The 25,885-nt window shown below is 40.2% G+C and overlaps 1 protein-coding gene across 1 annotated transcript; it reads right to left on the bottom strand.

The window, feature by feature from the left end:
- Positions 1-817: 817 nt before the first annotated feature.
- Positions 818-25,609, bottom strand: LOC149018465 (protein FLX-like 4). The gene is made up of 6 exons (XM_089152706.1): positions 25,389-25,609; positions 25,168-25,267; positions 24,778-24,899; positions 2,393-2,963; positions 2,138-2,277; positions 818-2,006 (listed from the first exon to the last, which is right to left on the bottom strand). Exons 4-6 carry the CDS (start codon positions 2,941-2,943, stop codon positions 1,723-1,725), a joined length of 975 nt encoding a protein of 324 aa, XP_089008832.1. The 5' UTR covers positions 2,944-2,963; positions 24,778-24,899; positions 25,168-25,267; positions 25,389-25,609; the 3' UTR covers positions 818-1,722.
- Positions 25,610-25,885: the final 276 nt, after the last annotated feature.

Here is a 25,885-nt window from a genome sequence, read left to right as displayed (position 1 = left end):
CTAGATTTCATGAATCTAGAGATTTTCACAACCAAACAGATATAAATCTCGCATTCATGAATCCAGAGATTTCAAATATCTGGATTCATGTAACCAAACAGGCCCTAAACCAGTCTTGACCCAGTGACTAAGTTTGACTTATGAAACCTGGGTTCTTAACCCCCTGCTCTACTAAAATTGTTAAGCATAGTGCATCTTGGTGAGGTAGGCTTGCATTTTTAAAAGGGTAATTTTCATCTGGACCCCTAAGGTTTGGTCCAAGTTACTTTTAGTCCAAAAAAAAATCTTTCTTTGCATATGGCTCCCCTGAGGTTTCTAAAAATGACTAATTAAGGACAAATCATAATTTGATGACCAAAATACCCTTATGGTGCAATGGTCAAGAACTCAAGATTGTATTATATATGCCATTTCGATCTAACGGTTTATATTAAAAAAAAATTTTAATTACAATTTTAATCTTTTTATTTTATTTTCAAGAATCTTAAGAATTCAAATTTACAAACTTATACCCTTGAAAATCAATAAAATCTCATTCCCATTACAAAAAGCATGAGAGGGACAATTAGGGTTTTGAGTTACGAGCTTGGGGAACTTAATACCTTGAGAGATAGGGAAAGAGACTGTGTAAAAGATATTCCCGAGGAGTCGAGGACGACGACATCATTGGTACTAGGTTGACGCAGAACTGAATATGTATTGATATTTAATTTGTCGCCGTCAAGAACAGTTGATACTATATAACCTTCCTCTGGAGACTAGCTCCGCGAAGCTGTTGTAGCATCAAAGAAGATGGTTTGAACCCGTGAAGTGCAAATATAATATTTTTTCACCTTCCCAGTCAAGTAAAAGAAAGTGAATGTCCAAACACCTACAAATTCATTCAAAACAGGAACAACAAAAGCATCTACATAGCTTATCTGGTCCCAAAGATAAATAGACGAGAGTAAAGATGAGCGTGTACGAGAATGCCATTGGTGTAGAAATATTCAGTTTCGCAACGAAGAATGAAGGAGCAAATGATTGGAACTCGAATCCTAAATCCTTCCGCCGATACCTATGATCAATCGACAAAACCCAAGAAGAATGGTTTGGTTCAGATGAAGGAAAAACCAACAAAAGATTAAATTTATTGGAATTCACCTAGCGTTCATCCAACGCCGGTAGCCGCCCAACCTAGCAATTTCCCAGTGGTATTCTCATCAAAGCCCTAATTGTCTCTCTCATGCTTTCTGTAATGGGATTTTATTGATTTTTAATTAAGGGTATAAGTTTGTAAATTTGAATTCTTAAGATCCTCGAAAATAAAATAAAAAGATTAAAATTATAATTAAAATTTCCTTTTTAATATAAACCGTTAGATCGAAATGACATATATGATACAATCTTGACCATTGCACTATAAGGGTATTTTGGTCATCAAATTATGATTTGTCCTTAATTAGTCATTTTTAGAAACATCAGAGGAGCCATATGCAAAGGAAGACTGTTTTTTGATTAAAAATGACCTGGACCAAACCTTAGGGGGTCCAGATGAAAATTATCCTTTTTAAAATCCAAAACTTCTCTATTTCAATTATAGTTTCAACAGAAAAACGAAGATCATTTCTTCCACTCTCCAACCAATTGACCACTAAAAACATTGGTTACACCGAAATCATTTATAAACAGCCTCCCTCTGAAGGTTTCTTTGTATGTTAAAATTTGTGAAACTCAGGGAGCTTATCTCATAGCATCATATGATCCTCCTCGATCACCATTGCCCCCACTGCTAGCTGGAGTACCTCCACCACCACCACCACCACCAGAAGAACCAATGTTTGCACCAGCAACACTACCACCAGCAGAACTACCCATACTGCCATAACCATAAGTTCCTTCTCCTGGTCTCCCACCCATCTGAACATGAGGTCTTCCATAGCCTTCCATATAGAGACTCTCACCAGGAATTGTGTGCAGATGTGATGGATCTTGCATACCATACATCCCTCCATATGGATTCGGAGCTACATGTAAAATAACCACTAGAATCAGTTTCAGGATATCGCTGCATTACCGTTTCTTTTGGTACACCAGGAAAAGGGCTAAATCTAACATAGCAATAGTAGAAACCAATGGAGGGGAAAAGGAATTTTACCATGTGCTCTGTTCTCAACATTTGACACCTCAGCTCGGAGCTTCTCCACTTCTCTTGCCATGGATATCAAGTTTCTCTCCTTTGCTTTCATTTGCTCCACTTTCTCTATGTTTAGGCCTTTCTCATATTCAAACGTAGCACTGTTTGTAATAACAAGAGCATATTTTTAGAAAATTGCAGCTGTTGGTAAACATAATATTTAGCTAAGCAGAGTGCAAGACATCGAGGATGAGTTTCGACAGAGTGCCATCTTACCGCAGCCTCCGGTGTTCTTCCCTTAAACCATCAAGCTCAGCTTGCATCCCTGGTAGTTCCTTAACCTCAGAAAGTGTTTCCTGTAATTCCTGAGTAGCATGCTGAACCTGAGCATTCAACTCTTTTCTAGCTGCTATTAGACTTTGTGCCTCCAAATGTGCCTGTTGCAATTCTGTTTTTAAACTCTCACTGGCTCGAACTTCTGCCTCCATTTTTGAGATCTTATCCAACAAGACCCTAATCTGAATATCACTTTCCGTTTGGATGCTTCCAATGTGTGCCTTAAGCCTCTGTATCTCTTGTTGAGCAACAACAATTTCCTCCTTCAAGGCCACCTGACTAAGTGCCAATCTTTGATTATCTCTTGCAAGCCGTTCCATCTCCACTGCCTGAACGGCTACCTTGTTCTCCAGTAGTTCTGGGGGAGGATGTGGCTCCATTAGGCGTTGGCCAGCAGCGCCTAGGCCAGGAAATGGACCATGACGCATCATTCCTGGAGCTTGGATAGCACGCCCTTCAAAGGATGATGGTAGCTGTCCTCTTGCAGACATGTACAGCACAATACCTCGACCTAGAAGGAACAAAATAACTAATTTTTCCAATACTCCACAGTGCAAAGATTATTCCTAATATAAATGATTACAGCCAAGTAAGCTTTCACAATTTCATGATAATACCCTGGAAGTATATCAAAAAATTTATACATAAAAAAAATATGTAAAATACAAGAGACCACAAGAACATAAGAACAAGGAGTCCCCCCCCCCCTTTTTTCTTTTTTCATCGGGTGGGGTTTTCTACTTTCCTTTCTTTACTTATTTTCAAGAACATCTTCAACCATCCAAACTCGTTCACGATACTTTAAAACAATAAGCATCCCTAACCCCAACTCTCTCCCTTCCTCTTACCCTCCAATTTCCCAAACCCTAACTTCTGCTTTTCTATTCTTCAAGCACTATGATTCGGACGATTATCCTTTCACCAAGGCACCAATGCCCGAACTTATGTACGTAGAATATCGATGTCCAAAGTAAAAGAAGCTTTAAGGAGGATGAAACTCGGCAACACACAAGGTCCTGATGAAATCTCAATTGAAGTACGGATGAGCTTAGGAACCCATGGACTAGTATGGTTGACTAAGTTGTTTAATAAGATTATGAGCACAGGGAAAATGCCAGACGAATGGAGGAGAAGCGTCGTGGTTCCAATTTGCAAAAATAAAAGAGATATTAAAAGTTGTAATAACTATAGGGACATTAAATTGATGAGCCATACTATAAAATTATGGGAGAGAATAATTGAAACCCGTTTGAGACACTTAACTACAGTTACAGAAAACCAATTTGAGTTTATGCCGGAAAGATCTACAACGGAGGCTATTTACCTAATTAGGAGACTTACGGAAAGGTATAGAGAATGTAGGAAAAACCTTCATATGGTATTTATTGACCTAGAAAAAGCTTATGATAGAGTCCCTAGAGCGTTAATTTGGCAAGGACTAGAGAAAAGAAATGTTGCAAGTAATATGCAGATATAGTTAAGGATATGTATGATAGTTCGGTGACTAGTGTTAGAACAGTAGGGGGACAAAGTAATGAATTCCCGATAACAGTTGGGCTACATCAAGGGTCAACTTTAAGCCCATATCTATTTGCACTGGTAATGGATGAATTAACCAAAGACATTCAAGATGAGGTACCTAGGTGTATGCTTTTTGCGGATGATATTGTGTTGATTGATGAGACTCAAGTGGGGATTAATACCAAATTAGAATCATGGAGAGTAGCTTTGGAATCAAAAGGCTTTAAACTTAGTAGATCAAAGACAGAATACCTAGTTTGTAACTTTAGTCATGATTGGGCAGATGATAAGGTGGTGATACTTGATGATAAAGAGATTCCTCAGAGTGATTGTTTTAGGTACCTAGGTTCAATCATAAGTAAAAGAGGTGATTTAGAGGATGAAGTTTTCCAAAGAATTAAAATAGGGTGGATGAAGTGGAGAGGTGTGTCCGGGGTCTTGGGATCGGCGTATTCCATTAAAACTTAAAGGAAAATTTTATAGGATCGTTGTTCAACCAGCTATAATGTACGGTGCAGAGTGTAGGGCTGTTAAAAAGAATCATATAGATAAACTCAGTGTAGCAGAAATGAGGATGCTAAGATGGATGAGTGGCAAAACTAGGATGGATACGATAAGAAATGATCATATTAGAGTTTGTCTGGGAGTTGCACCCATAAGTGATAAGCTTCGAGAAAGTCGTTTGAGGTGGCACGGCCACGTTCAACGGAGACCTATAAATGCCCCTGTACGGAGAAGTGATATAATCCAGATTGAAGGAACTAGAAGAGCTAGGGGTAGACCTAAGATAACCTTAGGAGAAGTGGTGAGAAAGGATATGCATAGCTTAGGCCTCGTATCTAGCATGGCCTCGAACAGAACTGATTGGAGGGCAAGAATCCATGTAGCCGACCCCATTTAGTTGGGACAAGGCTTATTGTTGTTGTTGTTGTTGTAATCTCTTACTCCCAAGAACATACCCATAGCCCATATACACCATTAAAATCCTCCCAAATCCATCCCACAGCCTATACATTCATCCACTTCATCCTATCAACATTATGCATCAAATTACCATCCAAGATCCAACATTTTAACCCCCTTTCTTGAATTTCAGATCACCTAGAAACCCTATCTTCTAACCTAAAATTTGCCCCGATCTACCCATTAGAACCTGTTAGGACCCTAGGATGAGAGGCCTTGTGGAATGACGGTTAGTTAGGGTTATTTGAAATAATAAATAGAGGGAAAGAGGGAAGGAAGATCATCAAATTTTGGAAAGTCTTGTAGGCAGCCATAGGCTGAGGGAACACCGTGAGGTGTGGGGGGTGACTGGCACCATAGATACCAGTGTTATCTTGTTATTTCATGCATTCTTGTATGAATTTTTGGGAAATATTATTAGGGTTTCATCAATTGGCATCAGAGCTGTAACGATCCAAGGAGGTGATGGCACTGCCTTCGTTTTTTGGTGAAAGAGGAGTTCAGAGATGGATTTTAGAGGTTCTTCTCTTTTGCTGGGAGAACCAGATCGAGGAAGAGCAATGGTTGGGGGTAGCGATCCAACATCTGGAAGGATAGGCACTTGACTGGATCTATCACAAGAATTGGACGACATTTTCTTGGACAGGATTCAAAGAAGCCCTGAGGTGTGAGTTTAGCGACGGGAGACAACCGACATCAAATTTGGAGATAGACAACAACCAGGTTGAGAAGTATCGAATAAAGGATGAAGTACTGCCGGCTACGGAAGTCACGCATCACCAAACGTGAGTCAAAAAGATGAAGATAGGATTGAGTGAAGATACCTACCGAACCAGAGTGGAGGAGCAATATTCTGCTATAAAATCGAGATGCAGTGAAGTGAAGAAGCATAGAAGGAGGCCAGGTACAATCGATGGCAAGTTGCATGCGGCCAAAAATTCTATTCGCAGGAAAGGAAGAAGACGGTGGAGTTTTAGGGATTTTGAGGTTGGTTCGGCTCAACCCAAACCGGTCAATCAGTTTGGTTCAAACATTAAGGGCCAAGGAGCTTCTAATTCGGGCCCGATTCAAGTATGCTTAGAATCAGATTTAGAGCCCAAGAGATCCCAGTTCAAAGATTGGGCTATACGTTTTCCTAAGAAACCCCCTTGGGCCCAGCCCATTCCATTAATCCCCAGCCCATCGTATTTCATTAACTCAATATCCAACCCATGATTTTAAGTGTTCATGTCTAGCCCATTTAATAGAATTATTTTGGGCCCATTACAGTTTCATAACCCAAAACCTAATCCCTACAATCAAACCAACGATCAGCCAATTACTCTTCACCCATGGGTTTAAGTATTTGGACCTCACTCCTTTCCATCATCACTCATGGGCCTGGCCCATTTCGTATACCCAAAATCCAAGCCTTTTCAGCATTACTTTAAACCCAAATAACTCAAACGGGTCTGTTGGAAAATGCCAAGTCAGCATTTGCCACATCAGTCTCCAATCAGTTTTGATGATGACAAACACTCTACTAATGTTTCCATAAAGATATGTTTTTTGTCCAGCTCATCACTGCAGAGAATCTCGATGTAAATATCCGGTTCAAAGAAAATTCCGGAGAGTCAAGCTCAAGATCAAACCATCTTAGACAAAGAACCAAAGTCAAGAGGAGAGCATCAAGATCACTGATCAAGATCAAGTCAAAGACCAAGTCAAAGATCAAGACTTAGGCTAAATCAGGGCTTAGGACACCTTTGCATACACACACATGTAAATACATCCATAATATGTAATCCATGTTACTAGAGTGACCTAGGACGTGTTAGTAAGGTGTATAGCGCTTAGGATTGTCAAAACGATCTAAAAATCCAAGCCATATCCCAGCCCAAAGTTGTTTAGAAAAACAGAGCCCAGACGGATGTCCATCTGAGCAGACGGACGTCCGTCAGTTTTCATAACTCTGTTTCTCAAAAACAACAGAAGGTCAGACGGAATTTCCGTCTGGCAGACGGATGCTCGTCTGAGCCAGTCCAGGGCAGACGGATGACCGTCTGAACAGACGGACGTCCGTCTGTTTTCATAACTCTGTTTCTCAGAAACAACAGAAGGTTCCGTCTGGCAGACGGATGCCCATCTGAGCCAAACCAGGCCAGACGGATGACCATCTGGGCAGACGGACGTCCGTCTGGCCTAGATTTGACTATAACGGCTAGTTTAAAGAGAATATCTTCCACAGCTGTTTGTAACGGATACCTTTGAGACGGATGACCGTCTGGCGCAGACGGACGTCTGTCTAGAACAAAATCTCGCAAAGATTTTATGTCCGTTGGGGAAATGGGGAAAGCAGTAACTTGGGGTCTATAAAAGCCCAACCATCCCCATTTGAGAATCATCCTTCTCCCCCATCTAGCACATATTCACTCACAAGTGAAAAAGCAAAGTTTTGGTGTTTTTAGCATTTTTTTTGCTGTCCTCCCAACTCCGGTTAACTTTGAGGGATATTCCAAAGTTGAAGCTTTCACTAAAGCAAAGTCTGGAGTTATTGAAACCGCTGAAGTATATTGACTCTTGGTTCATTCATTACATCACTTGCACTCAAAGGGTAAAGGGTTACTCTCTTTTGATAGGTAATATCTAATATTTTTCGTATTGTGAATTGGTTATTTTAATTCTAGTCTAGGTTGATTAAAATTCATTGTATTGGATACTCTTGTCCGTAAACGAAGATTGTATTGGATACTCTTGTCCGTGAACAAAGATTGTAAAGGGTACTCTTGCCCCGAGACGAAGATTGTAAGGGTTTGTTTCTCTACCCACTGTATTGAAAGAGATCTGTTAGCGGAAATACTCTCTTGAGACTAAAAGAGGAGTGGACGTAGACTCGTAGAGTCGAACCACTATAAATTATGTGTTTGTGATTGCTGTTTGTCATTAGATTTCATCTTAAACTGTCAACTCATTTTGAAATTGCAACTAAACCAGAAAATTGGTATAAACCACTAGGTACAACCTAATCACCCCCCTTCTAGGTTGCACCAATAGGGTCAAAACCCAAACCCAAACCAAGCCTGAACCAAGAACTTGCCAGAAAATGGTCCAACCGAACCAACAAGTTGGGGAACCATCGTCTTCAACCTCTGGAACTTCGAATAGAAAGGGAGGCAGCAAGGTTGGGGCTGCAGCAACTGAGGAAAATCCATCGTCTTCCAACAGCTGCACGCAGGCTCCTTGAGATGCAGCGGTGCGATGGGGATTAATTTTGTTGCAGGAAAAAAAAAAAAAAAAAAAAAAAAAACGCTCCAAGTCTGATTTTGAGTAGTGGGTGTGTTATTCAGCCTGGGAGGATGATTTTGATTTACTACGGTTATGCGGCACCATCACGCGACTAACCTTCAACAATTCCATCACCTTGAGGACAAGGTGATTTTCGAGGGGCCAGTAATGTTAGGACCCTAGGATGAGAGGCCTTGTGGAATGAGGGTTAGTTAGGGTTATTTGAAATAATAAATAGAGGGAAAGAGGGAAGGAAGATCATCAAATTTTGGAAAGTCTTGTGGGCAGCCGTAGGCTGAGGGAACACCGTGGGGTGTGGGGAGTGACTGGCACCTAGGGGTGTAAACGGATTGGATTCGGATCGGATAGTGGTATATCCATATCCGCATCCTATTATATTCGGACGGATTCGGATAATATCCTATCGTTTTTGGACGGATTCTGGTCGGATTCCGATGATAATCGGATAGTTATTTTCTTAAGTAGATTCTTCTAAATGGGCATGAATATAGATTGAATACAAGTTTTCGACTACCTGTTTACATCTTTACCTTTTTATTTGTGAAGGCTAGGTTTGAAATTTAAGAATTTAACAACTTTGGTAGCTATTTTAGTAGAAATTCTAGAAAAAATAGTCACATATCATATGTAAAATTTATAAAAGTAAGAATAATAAATCTAAGTAAGTGACTTAATCGGATAATTTTATCGGACGGATAATAATCGGTAAGAAAGGGGTATACCATATCCGCATCCTATTAATAATTGGACGGATTCGGATACCCCTAAACGGATGCGGATGCGAATTCGAAAGTGGATTTCGGTTATCCATTTACACCCCTACTGGCACCATAGAAACCAGTGTTATCTTGTTATTTCTTGCATTCTTGTATGAAATTTTGAGAAATATTATTAGGGTTCCATCAGAACCCTCCAACATTGGGACCACATGAAGACTACCTCTACCACCCCCTCACTCTAACCAAGTCTTGACCCCATCCAACCACTACAACATATGTTTTTTGTTACCCCAACGGTTCCTATCTTTTTCGAGAAACGTACTCCTACCATCCAATTTGTTTCAAACATGAAACACTATCGTTGTACATAATTCCATAGAAACCCTTCAACTCTTGATGCAAACAGATCCAAACCCTAATTGAGACACCCAATCTGAAAAACATAACCATCTCAACCCACAAAAATCAATAAAAATCACCAACCGAAGTGACCAACATCTTAACCATCCTATCCCACAAGCAACCTTTCACCATCACTGTTTAACACTGAACCCAAATCTAACCAGAACCATTTAATTTGGTTCATAAGAGATCCTGTTATTGGCCTCAAGTTGAAACTCTTAAATCTAAGGCTATATCACTGCTGGAATGAAGAGGACAACCAGAGCCTGCAGCAGCTTCAATTTGCTAATTTCTTCTGCTGGCTTGAAGATCTAGATCTCAGCAATCTTTCAACCAAACAGGAGTGAGACTTGGATGGTAGTTCCTCCCCTTACAAGGTACAGTAGATTAGTTTTCACGAAATACTGAAGACAGATCTCGGATCTAGAATTTTCTCCAGGGTTCGACATAGGCTGGCTGGAGCTAGGTCTTTCTCTATTGTAGTTTTGATTGTCTGTCTCTTTGCAAGCAACCTTTGATCGGGACCATAGATTACTTTCCCACTGGAGAGCTTAATCCAGTCCCAGGGTTGAGGCATATATGCTAGCTGGTTTGGTCTCTGCACACTGAGGTTTTAAATCCAAGAGTACTTTCTCTTTTAGTACCCCACTGATATTTCAAGGGCTGATCAGTCAACTGTTCCTTCCCTGATGGTAATGTGTCCCTGAACTATTATCCGGAGAAGTGAACTAGTGATAACTTACATAAAATTAAGTTTTGCCTACAGTTTTGAGCCTATGATAGTGTTGCCTGGATGCTGTTTCATTTGACATTTTGAGAAGCAATCTATATGTATTTTGGACGCTATAGAAAAAATTAAAAGGCTGTTACGATCTTGTTCATTTACTACATAGATTGCATTTATATGCTGCAACAAGCCTGACCAATACCTATACCTAAATGGTAATACAATGATGAAGATGAAATCCTAAGTTCTTTCCTATACTGGGCAGAAAGATCTATCCTGCTTCCTTGATTGGTTGGATTCTCCAGAGAAATATTTTAACTGACACAACCCGACAGAAGAATGAAAGTTTAGGTTTGTTTACTCCCAATTGAATGATCATGCAAAACAATGTTGGAAACTCCATGAATAGTTGAGAAAGACTCATAGCTAGAGGAAACAAACCAAGGACTTGGGAAGAGATGAAGTATGAATCAGAAAACAGTATCTACCAAAAATGCACAAAAGGCTCTCCCTTTGTACTTACACTCGAAGAGAACATGAAGCAACTAATGGACATGTAATGAATAGAACTTATTAACCAGGGACAACATGAAGAATAAGAATAAGAAAAGGTTAAGAATAAGAGGAAGGAGAGAGCTATGTGAGAAAATAGGTGCGACAGAGCTACGTGAGAAAATGTAGCCTCCTCTCCCCCCCCCCCCCACAATATTATTTATAGCTGAAGGGACTCAGTTTAGGAACAAACCATCCTAAACTGTTTATGTCTAAAAGTATAAACAAATAATAAGTAAATACAAATGTAAAACTTCAGAATCAAGCAACTAATAAGCCTATGTAGCTATCTGACTTAAATAATTAGTAGATAGAAATGTAAAACTTGAGAATCAAGCAACTAATAAGTCTATGCCCACATGACTCATATGTACCTCCATGGTGTCACGTAGCCATAAAGTTATCGTGGTACATAAATTAGCACTCCTCAAGCTGGAGTCTATATACCAAAAAGCCCCAGCTTGGAATAGCAAGAATAGATATTAACAGTTTCACAAGTGCAAGCAACACTAGCAGACGCCAGTAAACACTGAGAGGACTTCACCCAGGGGGATAATCTTCAGCAACTTCAATAAGTAATATTCATGTAGAATGAACCATCCAACAATGAAAAAAACAGGCATTAAAAAAAAGAACTGCATCCACAAGTGAAGCAGCGACAACAATTTCAAAGCCACTATTCAAATAATGCCAGTAGTAGTAAGCACTCTTTGTCTCAAAAGAGTAACATTTCCAATGGCTACTTCACAAGAAGCAACTAATAGGTAGGAATCCACAAAAGTACATAACAGTGCAACTTCAACATCAACACATCTGGTTCCACAACAAAGACATTGAGGTAACAATTAACATGCTCAACCGAAGGCAGAGATAAGCTTCAAATAGATGTCTCCAATGATAAATAGACAGTAAAGGTTACTGCAAACCAAATCGTGGTATGGGTTATATATTGCAAACTATTATGTAGTTATTGTAGACAAAATAGGTAGTATGGGTCACTGCAGAAGAAATAGGCAGTTTAGGTTACTATTGACCAAATAGGTAAGATCATGTTGCTGAATAATCCTCTAGTCTCGAGCAGATAAGAAAACAAGTTCTTCAACCTCCTACTCAAATGTATTATTACATGTGAATCAAAAGGAAAAAATTAAGTAGTAGTAGAACTACAACCAGATTCCAAAAATTTCAAAGTCACCCCTTCAGAGTAGAAATAATTGCCAGGCATGTAAAGGTTCCAAGTGACAATTTTCAGTATCCCCTCATGGTAGCAAATAATGTGCATGAAAAATGTGCCAATCCTAAAAAATTAGAACCCCAGATTGATATGATTGATAGCCACCAAATATAAATGACAAAACATCCAATGGCAATTCTTTTAGTGCAAGCTCAGATTTGAAAACTTTGTTTCGGGCCTTTGAACACGTTGACAATAAAAGGTGGCTATCTTTGTTATCAAATCAAAGTGCACATGAAAGTGCAACGAGAATAATAGGATAGTGACTTGCAATTAATTAACAAGAGCAGGATTGGAACGAAAATCAGCAAAAGACAATATGTGAGGATAAACACATTAAGCTGGAGTATTATGGGAAGGAGGCAGTTTTTTTTTTTTTTTTTTGAGTGGGGGGGGGACACTTTTTTTTAATACAAATAAGGAAAATCAATACTACGAAACCATAGCTGCAGGATTACAGTTAACAAAGACATTGTTGGTTATCAACAACTGATTAGCTAGGAAATAAGTAAGTTGCTATATAAAGTAACCTAGTTGTTGGGTAACTAGAACCAAGAGTGATTTTCAGGAGAGAAACCACAATGCAAGGACATGAGGGATATATGAGGTTTGTTATGGTAACTAAGTAAAAGAGAAACTAGAAGCAAATAGAGTGGTAAACGTGATTATATACAGACACAAAATCAGGGTCCAGACTGGAAGAAAATAACCCAGGATATCGTGGAGAATGGCTGGCCATATGCCTTTGCGTAACATATTGTACAAATTCTTGGATGTGGGGCCCAATAATCATCCTATGCAGCTAATTTCAAGGGATTATGATTCATATAAGGAGAATTCTGGTCCTAATCGTATGATATGGAGAATCGGGGGAAGGAACTTGATATATTAATGATTTGGAAATTATACGGTCCCATGCAAGCCGCCAGATCCAAATCCAGAAGGGGTAACCTGTGAGTCCAATATGCATGAATCGAGTTTGGAGCCGAGTCAGCCCGTCGGGGATGACATCATGATGAATTGAAGCTTTTGAGGATGTTCTCGCTTTTTACTCATTTGTTTATTATGAAGGTATTCTGTTGGAATTGTAGGGGGTTGGGAGTGAAGGCTTCAATACTGCTTTAAGAATTATTGAAAAGAGTATTAGCTAGACTGTCTTATTAGTTTGGAGCCAAGAATTAGCAGTGTGAAAGCCGACAGGGTTACAAGTAAGTTTAATGGTGTTATGAGCTTTAGAAGTGACGCAATAGGAATGTCTGGTGGTATTTGGTGGACTTTTCTTAACGACAACTTTCTTTGTAAGTTACTTCAAGAACACAGGCATTTCCTTCTTGAGGAAGTGATTGATACTTTGAATAGGAAGTGGATTCCCTCTATCACTTATACGAGCCCAAATGAAGGGCTTAGACAGAAGATTTGGAATGACTTATCTACGGCCAAGGGGATGTTTCAAGATCCTTTGTTGATAGTAGGGGATCTCAATGATATGGATGTTTCAAAGCTAAAGGAGGTGCCCCGATGTCAGTTCAGAAGTGCAAGAATTTTAGAAAATAATGCGATTATGTGTAATTTGATGGACTTGTGGGCCCAAAGTTTACCTGGTGAGGTCCAAAGTGGAATGGGTATCACCATATTTTTTGACGGTTGAACTGTGGCTCTATACTCCTGATTGACGGATTCTTTTCCTTGAAACAGCTGTTAGAGTTATCCCACGATTAAGGTCTAACCATCACCCCTTGCCAGTGGATTTGCTCCATAATCCAAGGCCTTCCCAAAGGCGTCCGTTCCGCTTGGAGGCTATATGGCTTACACGGCAACTTTCCAGAAGTAGTTAATGAAAGTTGGGACAACAACTTGAATCTTTCAAAGGCCTTGAACAATAGCACCTTAAGTGGAAAAAAAACTGCTTCCAGAGGTTGGAAGTTTCAAAGAGGAGATTGTATGCCAGGTTAGGAGGGATGTAGAGGAAATTAGAGTCCGACACCCCTACTTGTTTCTCACTAAGCTGGAGAAAGATCTTTGGCTTGAATTGTAGGCCATTTTATATTGGGAGGAGATCCTATGGGCGCAAAAATCTTGAAAGAATTGGCTGTTGCAAGGTGACAGAAATACAATTTTCTTTTTACATTTCTACCTTTGCTAGGAGGAAGAGAAATAATATTGAGGGTCCAAAGGACAAGGTGGGTCATTGGTAGATCAATCTTGAGGTTTTTGAAGATCATGTTAATAGCTTCTATTCTCAGATGACACAAAGTCTCCCTTGAGTCTTAAGACGACACATGGTTTCCCTATTTTGAATGCTGACTGGCTGTCCATGCTTGCAGGTGAGGATGAGGAAGAGGAGATCTATAGGATGGAGAAACAACTTGGCCGGCAAAAAGCCCTTGGTCCAGATGGATTCCAAGCGGCTTTCTACCAACACCCTTGGGAGGTCATCGGAGGTGTAGTGATGAAGATGATAAAGGGGGCATTTAATGGTGTTTTAGAGGAAAAAATGAATGAGACTTTGATCACTCTTATTCCTAAGGTGGAGAATCTTGATCGCATCACTCAGTTCAGGCCTATTTCACTACGTAATGTGAGCTTCAAAATCCTCACCAAGGCAATTACTAATAGATTGAAGGAGTATACGCGTAGCCACATCTCTCCGAATCAGGTTAGTTTTGTCCCGGGGAATCATGTCCAGGAGAATATTACTGTTGCTCAGGAGTTGATTCATTCCATGCAACAAGAGGGGGGCAAGCAAAAGTCCACGGCCATCAAATTTGATTTAGAGAAAGCCTAAGACAAAATCCAATGAAGTTTCATAAAGGAAACTGTTAGAAGTGCAAGCATCCCTAACAAACTAGTGGAGATTATTATTATGATGTGTATATTTTTGGCAAAGCTCAGTGTTTTGGGGAATGGTGAGGTAAGTGAAAAATTCCAGCCTTCCAGAGGTATTCGTCAAGGAGACCCCCTATCCCCATACATTTTTGTTTTGTTCATGGAGAGACTCACACATTGTATCTAGGACACAGTTGCTACTGGTAAATGGTTGCCTATCAAAGTTGGTGAAAGGGAGCCTGGCATCTCCCATTTAATGTTTGTGGATGATGATGTTTTGAATGTGGAAGCCTCCTAATGGACACCCAGATCTTGAGCTAGGGGTATTTTAATGATTTCCCAGGAAATCCAGCAATAGGGAGGATGAATCAGGAGGTAATAGGGTATCCTGAGGCTCTAAAAACCCTGTTGTAATTAGTAATTCAGATCTGAAAATTCAAATTAGGGTTTGTAAAGGGTTCCGCTAGGTTTAGGGAAGGGAAGCAACCTTGCTGTCCTGCAGTTTTAGAACAGCAGATGTTGATGTTTTGCAAGTCCAGAACTTGATTTCAGTGGGTCAAGGGCTTAGGTATATCTGAATTTTAGAAACTTAGGGTTTCCTTGAAGTTTAAAATTCTGCAGAATTTCCTAAGGAAGAAGATGAGTGCAGAATTTTTTTTAAGTGAAGGAATCTAAGCAGATTAGGGGAAGTAACTTTACAATTGCAACCTTGGGCTAGGTGCATCCCTAGGGGAAGAGGAAAGAGACCTAAAGGGGCTGGGTAAGAGGGACTAACAGAGGGAGGGGGCTGCAGCTATCGCAGGGAAGAGAAGGGTAGGGGAGAGACCTACCATTGCGAGGGTAAGAGGTGGGGGCTTGCTGGAACAGAAGGGGAAGGGAGTGACGGGAGGTCGTGATGGGGGTGGGCATGTCCTATGGGGCCATGGAAGAGAAGGAAAGGGTGGGGAGGGCTGCGGACAGGAGGGAAGGCAGGAGAGGGGTGGGGAAGCTGCTGCACTTACTTGATCTTACTAGGCTGCTGTGATTGAGTGCTTCAATGCTTGTAAGCTGCTGGATTGATGAAGAAGCAGCTGAAACTTGATCAATTTTACTCAACCAGGGCCCTCTCAACTAGGAACCCTAATCCTCAAACACAATCAACTTCTTTAATCATCAAAAATTAAAACTACATTGAATTCTTGGCTATTTTTAGCCTTCACAGACTCTTACTTGGGTAGGAATCCTTAACAGACAAGGATCCCACCACTTGACTGAAAACTCATAAATTGGAATCTAATTACTTAAAGACCTCAACCCTTGATTTGAAATCTACTAAAAGACACATGCTAATAACTAGACTTTAAGTTAACTTAAATAAGCACATGCTTATTTAAGATAACCTAGGACTCAACCAAACAACTTGGATCAAAATAAAACTCTCTAACAAAACCAAACTCAACTCAACTTACTAATTTAAACTCAACTAAAATTATGAAATATTCTGGAAATAATTCCAGAATTAAAAAGGGGGCAAAATGCTCAAAACACCCCTAAATAGGGGTTCAGCCAGGTTATGGTGGTTTCTTGGAGCCATCCTAGGGGCCCCACTTGGTTTCAGCTAGGGGGTACCTTGATTGGATGCAGGTCATTCAGGATTGTTTGCAGAATTTTTGTAGTGCCTAGGGGAGTAAAGTCAATGTTGACAAAACCAGAATTCTTTTTCTCAAAAAATGTGGAGATGCAAAGGTCCAGAGACATTATTCGAGCTAGCGGCTTTGTGGAAACCGAAGGTATTGGGCGTGCCTATTTGGACCAGAAGAATTAAGAAGTATGTATAGACCTCGTCTCTAAAGTGAAAGGACTTGCTACCTATAAAGCAACTAATCTTCTCCTGTATGGCATATTACTTTGGCGAGATGGTTGTCTTAATGATTCCTTACCACTCTATGCAAACTACCCCGTTCCTAAGGGTGTTTTGAAGGAGGTGGAGAAAGCTTGTAGGGCTTTTGTGTAGGGTGAGACTCAAAATCAAAAGATCCACCTTATCAGTTGGGAATGGGGTTTGTCGTCCCATTGATCAGATTGGACTGGGAACTCAGAATTTGGGGAAGGTTAATGATGCTTTCATGGTGAAGTTGGTGTGGGGTATATCCAACATTAGAAACTTTAGGCAGACGTGCTTCACGCAAAGTATGATTCAAGTAGGAGTAGTTCTCCCTACTCTTCTAGTGGTATGGATTCTTTGTTGTGGAAAGTGATGTATCTGGTTGCTCCTAAAGTCTTCGTGAACACTAGTCTCTGTTGGGAATGGTGAAAGAACTAACTGGGTGGCAACTCTACTATTCTGAGGTCCTCTATTAGGGACAAGGTATGTTAGTATGTTGACAATAAAGGAATCAGTGGTGGAACTGGTTTGTGCATTGGATCCCTGATGTGAACACAAGGACCCCCTAGGTGAATCCTCAAGTGGGGCCCCCAAGATGGCTCCAAGAAACCAGCATGACTTGGCCAAACCCCTATTGGGGGGGAGTCTTTTGGACATTTTTTCCCCTTTTTAATTCTAGAATTATTTCCAGAATATTTCAAAATTTTAGTTAAGTTTAAAATTAGTAAGTTGAATTGAGTTTGGTTTGGCTTAGAGAGTTTTATTTTGATTCAAAGTTGTTTTGGATGAGTCTCTCAAGTTATCTTAAATTAGCATGTGTTTTTCAAGTTAACTTAATGTTTAATTAGCATGCGTCTATTCGCAAATTCCAAATCTAGGGTGGAGGTCTTCAAGTAATTAGATTCCAGTTTACTTTACCTTGGTCAAGAGGTGGGATCCCTGTCAATTAAGGATTCCCACCCCAAGTTAAAGTCTTTCACTATAAATAGTTAAACAGTCCATGTAATTTTTCAGTTTTGATGATTAATAAAATTGTTAAGAGTTTTCGGATCAGGGTTTCCTAGTTGAGGGAGCCCTGCTTGAGTAAATTGATTAAGTTTCAGCTTCTTCGTCATCAATCCAGAAGCTTACAAGCATTCAAGCACTCAATCACAGCAGCCTAGTAAGATCAAGTACAGCAGCTTCCCCACCCTCCCCTGCCTTCCCTCCTATCTGCAGCCCCTCCCCAACCTTTCCCTCTCCTGTGTGGCCCCATAGGACCTCCCCACCCCCATCAAAACACTTCTCACTCTCTTCCTCTTCTGTTCCAGCAAGCCCCCACCCTCTCCCCTTGCAACTGTAGGCCCCTCCCCTCCCCCCTTCTTCCCTGCGATAGCAAAAGCCCCCACCCCAATTAAACCCTCTTCCCCAGCCCCTTTTAGACCCCCTTTTTTCCTCCCCTAGGATCACACCTAGCCCTAGGTAGTAGTCCTAAGGTTATTTCCCCCAGACAGCCTAGTTTCCTTGACCTAGAAAAATCCTGCACTTCATCTTCTTCATTAAGAAATTCTGCATAATTTTAAACTTCAAGAAAACCCTAAGTTTCTAAAATTCAAATACACCTAAGCCCTTGACCCACTGAATTCAAGTTCCAACCTTGCAGAACATCATCATCTACTGTTCTAAAACTGCAGGACAGCAAGGTTGCTTCCCTTCCCTAACCCTAACTGCCCTTTACAAACCCTGATTTGACTTTTATTTGAATTTTCAGATTTCAGATCTGAATTACCAATGGCAGCGGTGTAATTAGAGCCTTAGGATACCTAAACCTCCTGATCCAGACTCCATATTTGCTGGATTTCCAGGGCAAACCCTTAGATTTAGGGAAATTACTAAAATACCCCTACCCCTAGATCGGGGTGTACATCAAATCCCTTATGATATTCATGTGAAGATTGATGGATGTGTGCCCCCTCTTTGACTCTTGGGAGTGATGCTCTTAGTTGGAACCTCACGGCTGGAGGTGTTTTCACAGTTCAGTCAGCCTATAATTTATTGGTGAAGATGGATGCACCTTTGAGAGATGGTGGTTTAGATGCCAAGACGTGGAGAGTGACCTGAAAGCTAAAGGTTCCCTACAGCATGTGGGTTCCTTTGGTTGGTGTGTAATGATAGGCTGCTTACTAATTCCAGGAAATGGAGATTGAAACTTCTTGATAATGAATCTTGCAGTTTCTGTTTAGGCAGGAAGAAGGACAACATACATGTCTTGAGGAATTGTAGCCATGCAAAGGTATAGGGAGTAAAATGGTTCCTTCACAACACTGATTGGATTCTCAGCTGTGATTGTGAAGAATGGCTTGTCTCAAATCTGTGTGGGGCAGCCTCAAAACGGTCTGTGGATTGGCCCATCAAATTTACTTGCACATCTTACTTTCTTTGGGTTTGGCACAACAAGGACATACACGGGGGCTGATTTTTTAAGGCCTGCAAATGGGCTGCTTTTGACTAGGGACTACTGCAATTCAGTTATTGAAGCTTGGTCTACTTGTCTCAACTCAATGGTAAGACCACTCAAGTCTAGAGGGATGGAGAGCTGGAGCACGGCAGAGGTTGACGGCTTCAAATGTAATGTAGATGCTGCGGCGGGAAAGAATGGGAGCTTCACCCCGATTGCTGGTCTTTTCTGAGACCAGGAGGGAGAGTATAGGGATGGTTTCACAATGAGAATGAGGGAGTGCTCAGCTCTTGAAGTGAGCTTAGAGCGATTCAAGAAGGGACTGTCTTGGCCGTAAAGTTAGGGAGACTCCCTCTGCTGGTGGAGTCTGACTTGAAGGAAGCTATTTCACTCCTTGATCTTTTTCAGGTTATAGCTGGAAGATTTGCTTGATTGGTTGCTGATACTAGGGGCTTGGCTACCTCTAATGGGTTGATTTCCTTTCCCTATGCAGGTAGAGAGGTGAATCATGTAGTTGACAGGATGCCCAAGGTGTCGTTGGTCTTGGCGAACTCCCTAACGTTCTTTCCGGAATCCCCCCAGTAATTTGGAGGAAATTCTCCAGGTGGATGGAGCCAGATTGAGTGCTGTTTAGTTTCTGTTTTTTTGGGGTCTCCAGGAGACCCCGTTGTAACACCCCCCCCCCACACACAAAAAAAAAAAAAGCGAGAGAGAGGAATATCATGGAGATTAGGATGCCTTCTTCCTTTACAGGCTTGCAGCATAAGCTAGTAGAAGACAAAACAATACCAATAAATACAGTCAAAAAAGTAATTCCAGAAGACAGGCCAGCAGCAGGTTGTCAAAAAAAAAACCAAAAAAGAGAATCAGCAGTTTTCTCATTAGGGCTTTGAAGTAGATGATCAGGCCACTGAAGTAGGCCAAAAATTTGATTGAAGCTTCCATTAGTTAGGAATAATAAGGCCTTAAAATGTCAACAAGATCAACTACAGTAGTAGTAGGTAAACTTAGTCTTCCAGAAAAAAAATTTCCGCAAAGCACCACAGTAAGCAAATTCATCATAAATTGAGTCTCAAAACACTTCAATCCTTCATAATCCTTCTTCGTTTGATAAATAAAAGATCTAGCACATGTCCAAAACAGCCAATAACTTGGAATTACAGCAGTGGATAAACACGTAGAACCGTCATCTACTTGAAGAAGACTTCCAGAGCAGAATAAGAAATTGGATCTATCGCTGGTTTTCATTGCTCTAATAGCATGTGACAAAAAAAGAACTTAATAAATCAAATATAACATCGAGAATATAAGGAAGAAGATGTTGAGAAAAAGAGGGGCGACAGAACTGCACTAGAAAGTGTGAGCGTCCACACCCCCAGGAACCCAGTTTAGGAAAGAAACCTTCCTAAACTGTTTACATATAAATGTAGAAACAATAATCTGTAAAAATTAGAATCATAGAAGTTGGGAATCAAGCAACTAGTAAGCCTACAATAGGGGTCTAACTATGAGTTATAAAAAGGTAAATCCCCCCCCCCAAAAAAAAAAAAACACCAAAGCCCCCACCAGTATGGTATAGATGGATCATGTGGCCATAAAGCTAGGATAGTACATAAGTTAATGGAACCCAATGGCTCCTTCCAGTCGAACATTTAAAACCACACATGGTACCCATTGCCCTCCACCTCCTGCAGAGGCTACTGGGAAAATGGAAGTTTTGACGATGGACAAGAAACAAGAGAAGAAACCTCCAATCAGTAAACCAAGACGTGAACTTGAGGCAACGGAGGATACGATGATGCGGCCCCCATTAAATCAGGGCCACTACCAAGATCCTTACTCGGAACCTCAAATGGGTGAAATTAGCATTTTTTGTATTCAATTTGGGTATGTGGGATGCAGCTGGGATGATACAAATAGGGTCTTGGATAGTTTGTTTGACAACGGATTTAAGATGGAGGTGAAAATGAAGTATTCGAGGGACTGTGTGAAAGTAACACTTAAACCAAACTCTGTGGAGAAAATGGCTTAATGGGGTGGTCATGTAGCCTCAGATTGAGGAGGTTCAAGGGCCAATAACAGTACCTCTCAAGAACCAACTCAATTTGTTATGGTAAGGTTTGGGTTCAATGTTAAACAGTGACGATGAAAGGCCAAAAGATTGCTTGTGAGATATGATGGTTAAGATGTTTGTCAATTGGAATGGAGATCTTTATTAGTTTCTGTGGGCTGAGATGGGGTGTTTCAATAAGGGCCCCCGGCAATCTAGTTGGTCAAGATTTTGAGTGTATATGGAAAAACGTAACAAGAGATTATTTCAAGTTTGAAACAAATTGGATGGGTAGAAGTAGATTTCTTGAAAAAGTTGGGTTTTTAGAATTTTGGGCTAGTTGATTAGGGTACAAAAGAACACAGGATGTAGCAGTTGGATAGGGCTATAAGTTGGAATCAACCAAGTAATGGTATTATTAAGATAGTATGTAAATTTTGGAACAGTTCTGATGGTTTGATTGGTCTAGATTTAGCTTTGGATTTGAGTTCCTTGGGGTGAAGGAAAACCTTGGATCATGGTTGATATTCAATGTGTACTAGATAGAGTGAAGCGGATGATGTATATAGGCTGTGGAATGGATTCTCGATGGCTTCTAGTGGTTAGTTTGGAATGGACATAGGTTTTGATGGATAGGGCTTAGGGAAAACGAATTTCAGAAAAAAGGAATACGGGTTTAGGAAATTTAAGGATTAGAAAAACTGCAGAAATTCAGAACAGAAGTTAGAGTAATTGAAGAACAGCCACTGGAATGCTTGGACTAATATCCTTGAACTTGCAGAATTTCCAACACGAGAGAAGAAATTGCACAAGCTTGAGGTGGGGAAAAATGGTCACACAACCTTGCTATGCCATTGTTCCCTCACCTATAACAATAAACAAAACTCAAAACTCAACTCATTGATTTGTTTTGTCAATGGCCACTATTACAACCACATATCGAAGACATACCGTAAACTCATATACTAAAAAGTTAAGGTCAAACCCAATCATTAAACCTATTAAGCAACAAAAACTGATTATTAAATGTGACATAATAAAGAAGATAGACTGAAATTAGACTCTAACTAAATAGTGAAGTGAATTATGTTTTCCTATTTTCTACCTATACTTGGCCCATTGAATTACCATGGAATTGAAGGCCAAATACCTATATGACCAATCCTCAAACTTATTCCTGAGGAAATAAGCCTAACTTGGGGGTTGTATGGCAATGATTCTATGCCAAATTTTTCAATTCGGCACAGAATGCACTTTTTAGGCTTCTGTGCCGAATTGGGCAAATTTGGCACAGAATCTGTACTGAAATCTTGTATGGTTGGACACAGATGGCCACGTTTCTCTGGCAAAATTGGCACAAAATCAGGGTAAAAAATGGGCACTTTTTTTTTAATAAAATAATTAAAAAAGGTAGATACACATCAGTTGACAAAATATCTATGTCGCACATAGATATGAAAATTGAACAACCGATTGAACTTAAATTTGTTATCATACTTGTGTTTCTTGTAGTGCACTGTGATTATTTTTGCAGGAGAACATATGAAAATTGAACATTACATTGAACTTGAATTTGTGGTCATATCTGGTCTTATCCAGGGTTTTCAAGAACAAATTCAGGTCTGATGAATCGAAGATGAGCCCACTTCAAATCAGCCTCCAAACAGCTTCACAAGGTTCTGCCCTATTATGTGGGTTTTATAAGAATATCATTTTCCGACAATGTGGTCCACTGAAATTGAGCAATCTAAGCTTCAAGGATTATTTAGGAGACCAACCAAAAAACCAAGGTGGAGAAGAACAAGAAAATGGAAAACACAAATCCAAAATGTCAACTTCACAGATTAATTGAACTCTATCGAACTTACAGCACAACCACCTGATTCAGATAGAAAAATTGTATGTTTGTTCTTTACATTCCAGCTCCTCTCTTGCCCTTTCTTTAAAGAGAAATTTTTTTTTTATAAAATCAATGAATAAAGAATAACCTCCTTTTCCAACACACAGGATAAATAACACTCGCATATGTTTCCACATATAGCATTTTCCAATTTACTTGCTATCAAGCTCAGATGGAAACATGAAGCTCTCTGAATTTGTGATCATATTGGGAGCTTTTACAGTGGTTCTAGCCCAGATTCCATCTTTTTACTCACTGAGGCACATCAATCTCCTTTCCTTGATCCTTTGTCTTACCTAAAACATTTGTGCGATGGCTGCATCTGTCTCGATTGGTATACAACATAAAATTAATGGGGAAAAAAAAAACAGAGTCTAGAGTGGTGTCCTATTCTAACTTGCACAAGTGTTTGGAAACAGATATTAAGGTGAATAATATTTGATAGAGCAGACCAACTTCTCTATGTTGACACCAGGTGACGGTAGGGAGGAAAGAGTAACACAATGAAGCTGTTCCATTTCTCATTTTCATACACATTGGTAGGTAATAAAGGTTTTAAAAATCCAGAACTAAAAAGGAATTCTCAATTGATTCAGGAAATGGTAAGTGTGAAATGATCATGTAAAATCAGGATTGCAATTGTTTAGCATAATATAGTAGAGCTACCAAATATTCCATAAGCCACAGAACAGATACAGGTCAGGAACTAGACAAATGAATTACCGGCTTGATTAACTTTAAAAGGTATCAATATCCCAAAGTCCCTATGGTTCAGCTGACTGCTACCAAACCTACCTCAACTAAACAGGTCTGGTCCTAGGTCCTTTATCACCAATAATAACAGACTTCAGAGTCCATGTTGAAGTTATGGTGATGTATTTTTCCAGTATCAGCTGTCAACTTGCCACTTTAATCCTTTACCACCTGAGTTGAGAACAGAAAGCACTCGCTAAAAGCTTTGTAATCTTTCCCTCATCGAACACAAATATTAATGAAACAGTTCAAGCTCATATATCATTGGCCAAATCCTAAGGCAACCAAGAAATCCCAAGGAATATTATGGCTAAATTTATTTTGGGTATTCTTCATTTTGAAGCTGACGGCTACTGTGGTGAAGCAGCAGCCACTCTCTAGTATAAGTTGATGGCTTATATGGCCCTTGGATATGAGTTAAAGTTTTGACATGTTATGTACTCTTACAACAGTTTTATTCTATTCTACCAGATTAAAAGGTCCATCTGATTAGTTGATCCTAAGCTACTGCTGTGTCATTCTAGTTCCATAGTTACTAATTTTTGTTGAACAGAAATTTTGCAGATCCATCCATTGGATCATTCTCAATTTTGGAGAGTAAATCCTACAGTGAAGAGGTCAGTTATATTAATTTTCCAGTCCCATCTAACTCTTCCATAATAATTTCTGATTGATCACTGAACCCACATAACAGGTTTAATAAAGAACTCTGCCTCGTGATTTTGTAACAGGAAATTCAAGCAAGGGGACACCAAGAGATTATTCTTAAATTATTAGTAAGTAAATCCCTCACAACTTAACAGTAGGTTCCTTTCCTAATAAACGATCATTCATTCTTTGAATCATTGAGATCCAAATTAAACCCTCAATCAAGGTTTACTTTATAAAATCAACTGAACCCACCTAACAGAAACAAAGAGAAAGTAACAGCCAACACATGACCTGCAGTGAATCATCACGGGAAGAGATACATTTACAAATAATCCATAGAACAAAAGTTTTAAGCAAAAAAGAGAAGGATAAAAAAAATAAATAAATAAAAACAAATCAGAGGAATCCACAACCATGAGATAAGGGGAAAGTGGAAAATACCTCCACTCCTAGTTGAACGAAGATGAAGAAATGGTTTGTAGACACACGGTTTCGGTTGAAGAGAGATCGGTTGCAGAGAGAGGGCTCGGCTTCAAGCAGAGAGATCGGTTGAAGCGATAAACCTGAGCAGAGAGAGTACAAGGCATTTATGCTAGATATATTACATTGACAACTCTACTAGTGTATCTGTAGGATAACTGACAGACTGGAGTTATCTGCAGAACTACATTACAACGGTTCAACGAAACCCTAAAACGGATTCAATGAGGAGCCCCAGAGAAAATCGAGACTAAGGTGGGAAGCACGAAGCATTCTCCCATCTCAGTGTCCACCCCAAAGGAGGGAAAAAAGAGAGACTAAAATTGAACAAAACCGTAACGAAATGCTGACCTTTCCCGGAGCTTTGTTGGCGTAGACAATGCAAGGCTGGGACGACGCGGATAAAGCCGATAGTGCAATTGAGCCTTCTGCAGAACAAACCCTATTGCCCCTACAAAACCCAGAAAAAATAAGATTAGCACACACAAAGAGAGAGTGAGAGAGTGAGAGAAAGAGATATAGAGAGCAGTAAAGGACCAGATACAGTAGCGTGAAAGGTCGGGTTAACATACCGAAGGAACAAGAAGAGGGAAGAACGGGAATTGTGGCTGTGGCCAATTCAGTTGCTGGAATCCTCAGCTTCTTAGGGTTTCTCTACGTAAGGAAGTAATCAGGGAAGAAGGTCTTTCACGTTTCACTCCCTCACCTCCCGCGAAACGGTCGTCTCCTCTCTCTCTCACTCTTCCCTCCTCCTTCCAGTTCCAGCCCTCGAAGGATTGCGTCGAGAAATCCATAGCCCAGAAGCCTGTTGGCATGGTGGGGAATTTGGGTGTCCGACTTGGGCTGTAGCCGGGCGGGTTGGGCCGGGTGGGTTGGACCGGGCTTTTTAAAACCATGAACATGAGTGTACAAGGTCAAGCACTCGATCCTGACCTTAGCCCTGACTCTACATAAAACCGCAAAATAATTTAGAATTTTTTCCATGAAACTCATCTATATCCATTGGAAATAGAATTCACTCCCCTCAAAATCAAAACTTTACAAATTCCCCCTCCACTCTTCACACCGT

Source organism: Hakea prostrata, chromosome 4 (assembly GCF_041222555.1).
Source record: "Hakea prostrata isolate BN-2017 chromosome 4, UWA_Hpros_2, whole genome shotgun sequence".
Lineage (NCBI taxonomy): Eukaryota > Viridiplantae > Streptophyta > Magnoliopsida > Proteales > Proteaceae > Hakea > Hakea prostrata.
This window is presented reverse-complemented; position numbering and strand designations above follow the sequence as displayed.

What these genes read in the sequence shown, in the direction of transcription:
- LOC149018465 (XM_089152706.1), bottom strand. Translation starts at nt 2,943, where the DNA reads ATGTCTGCAAGAGGACAGCTACCATCATCCTTTGAAGGGCGTGCTATC. An exon ending in GAAGAACACCGGAGGCTGCG is followed by an intron (nt 2,278 to 2,392) that starts GTAAGATGGCAC and finishes TATTACAAACAG; the next exon opens with TGCTACGTTTGAATATGAGA. An exon ending in TGTTGAGAACAGAGCACATG is followed by an intron (nt 2,007 to 2,137) that starts GTAAAATTCCTT and finishes TTTTACATGTAG; the next exon opens with CTCCGAATCCATATGGAGGG.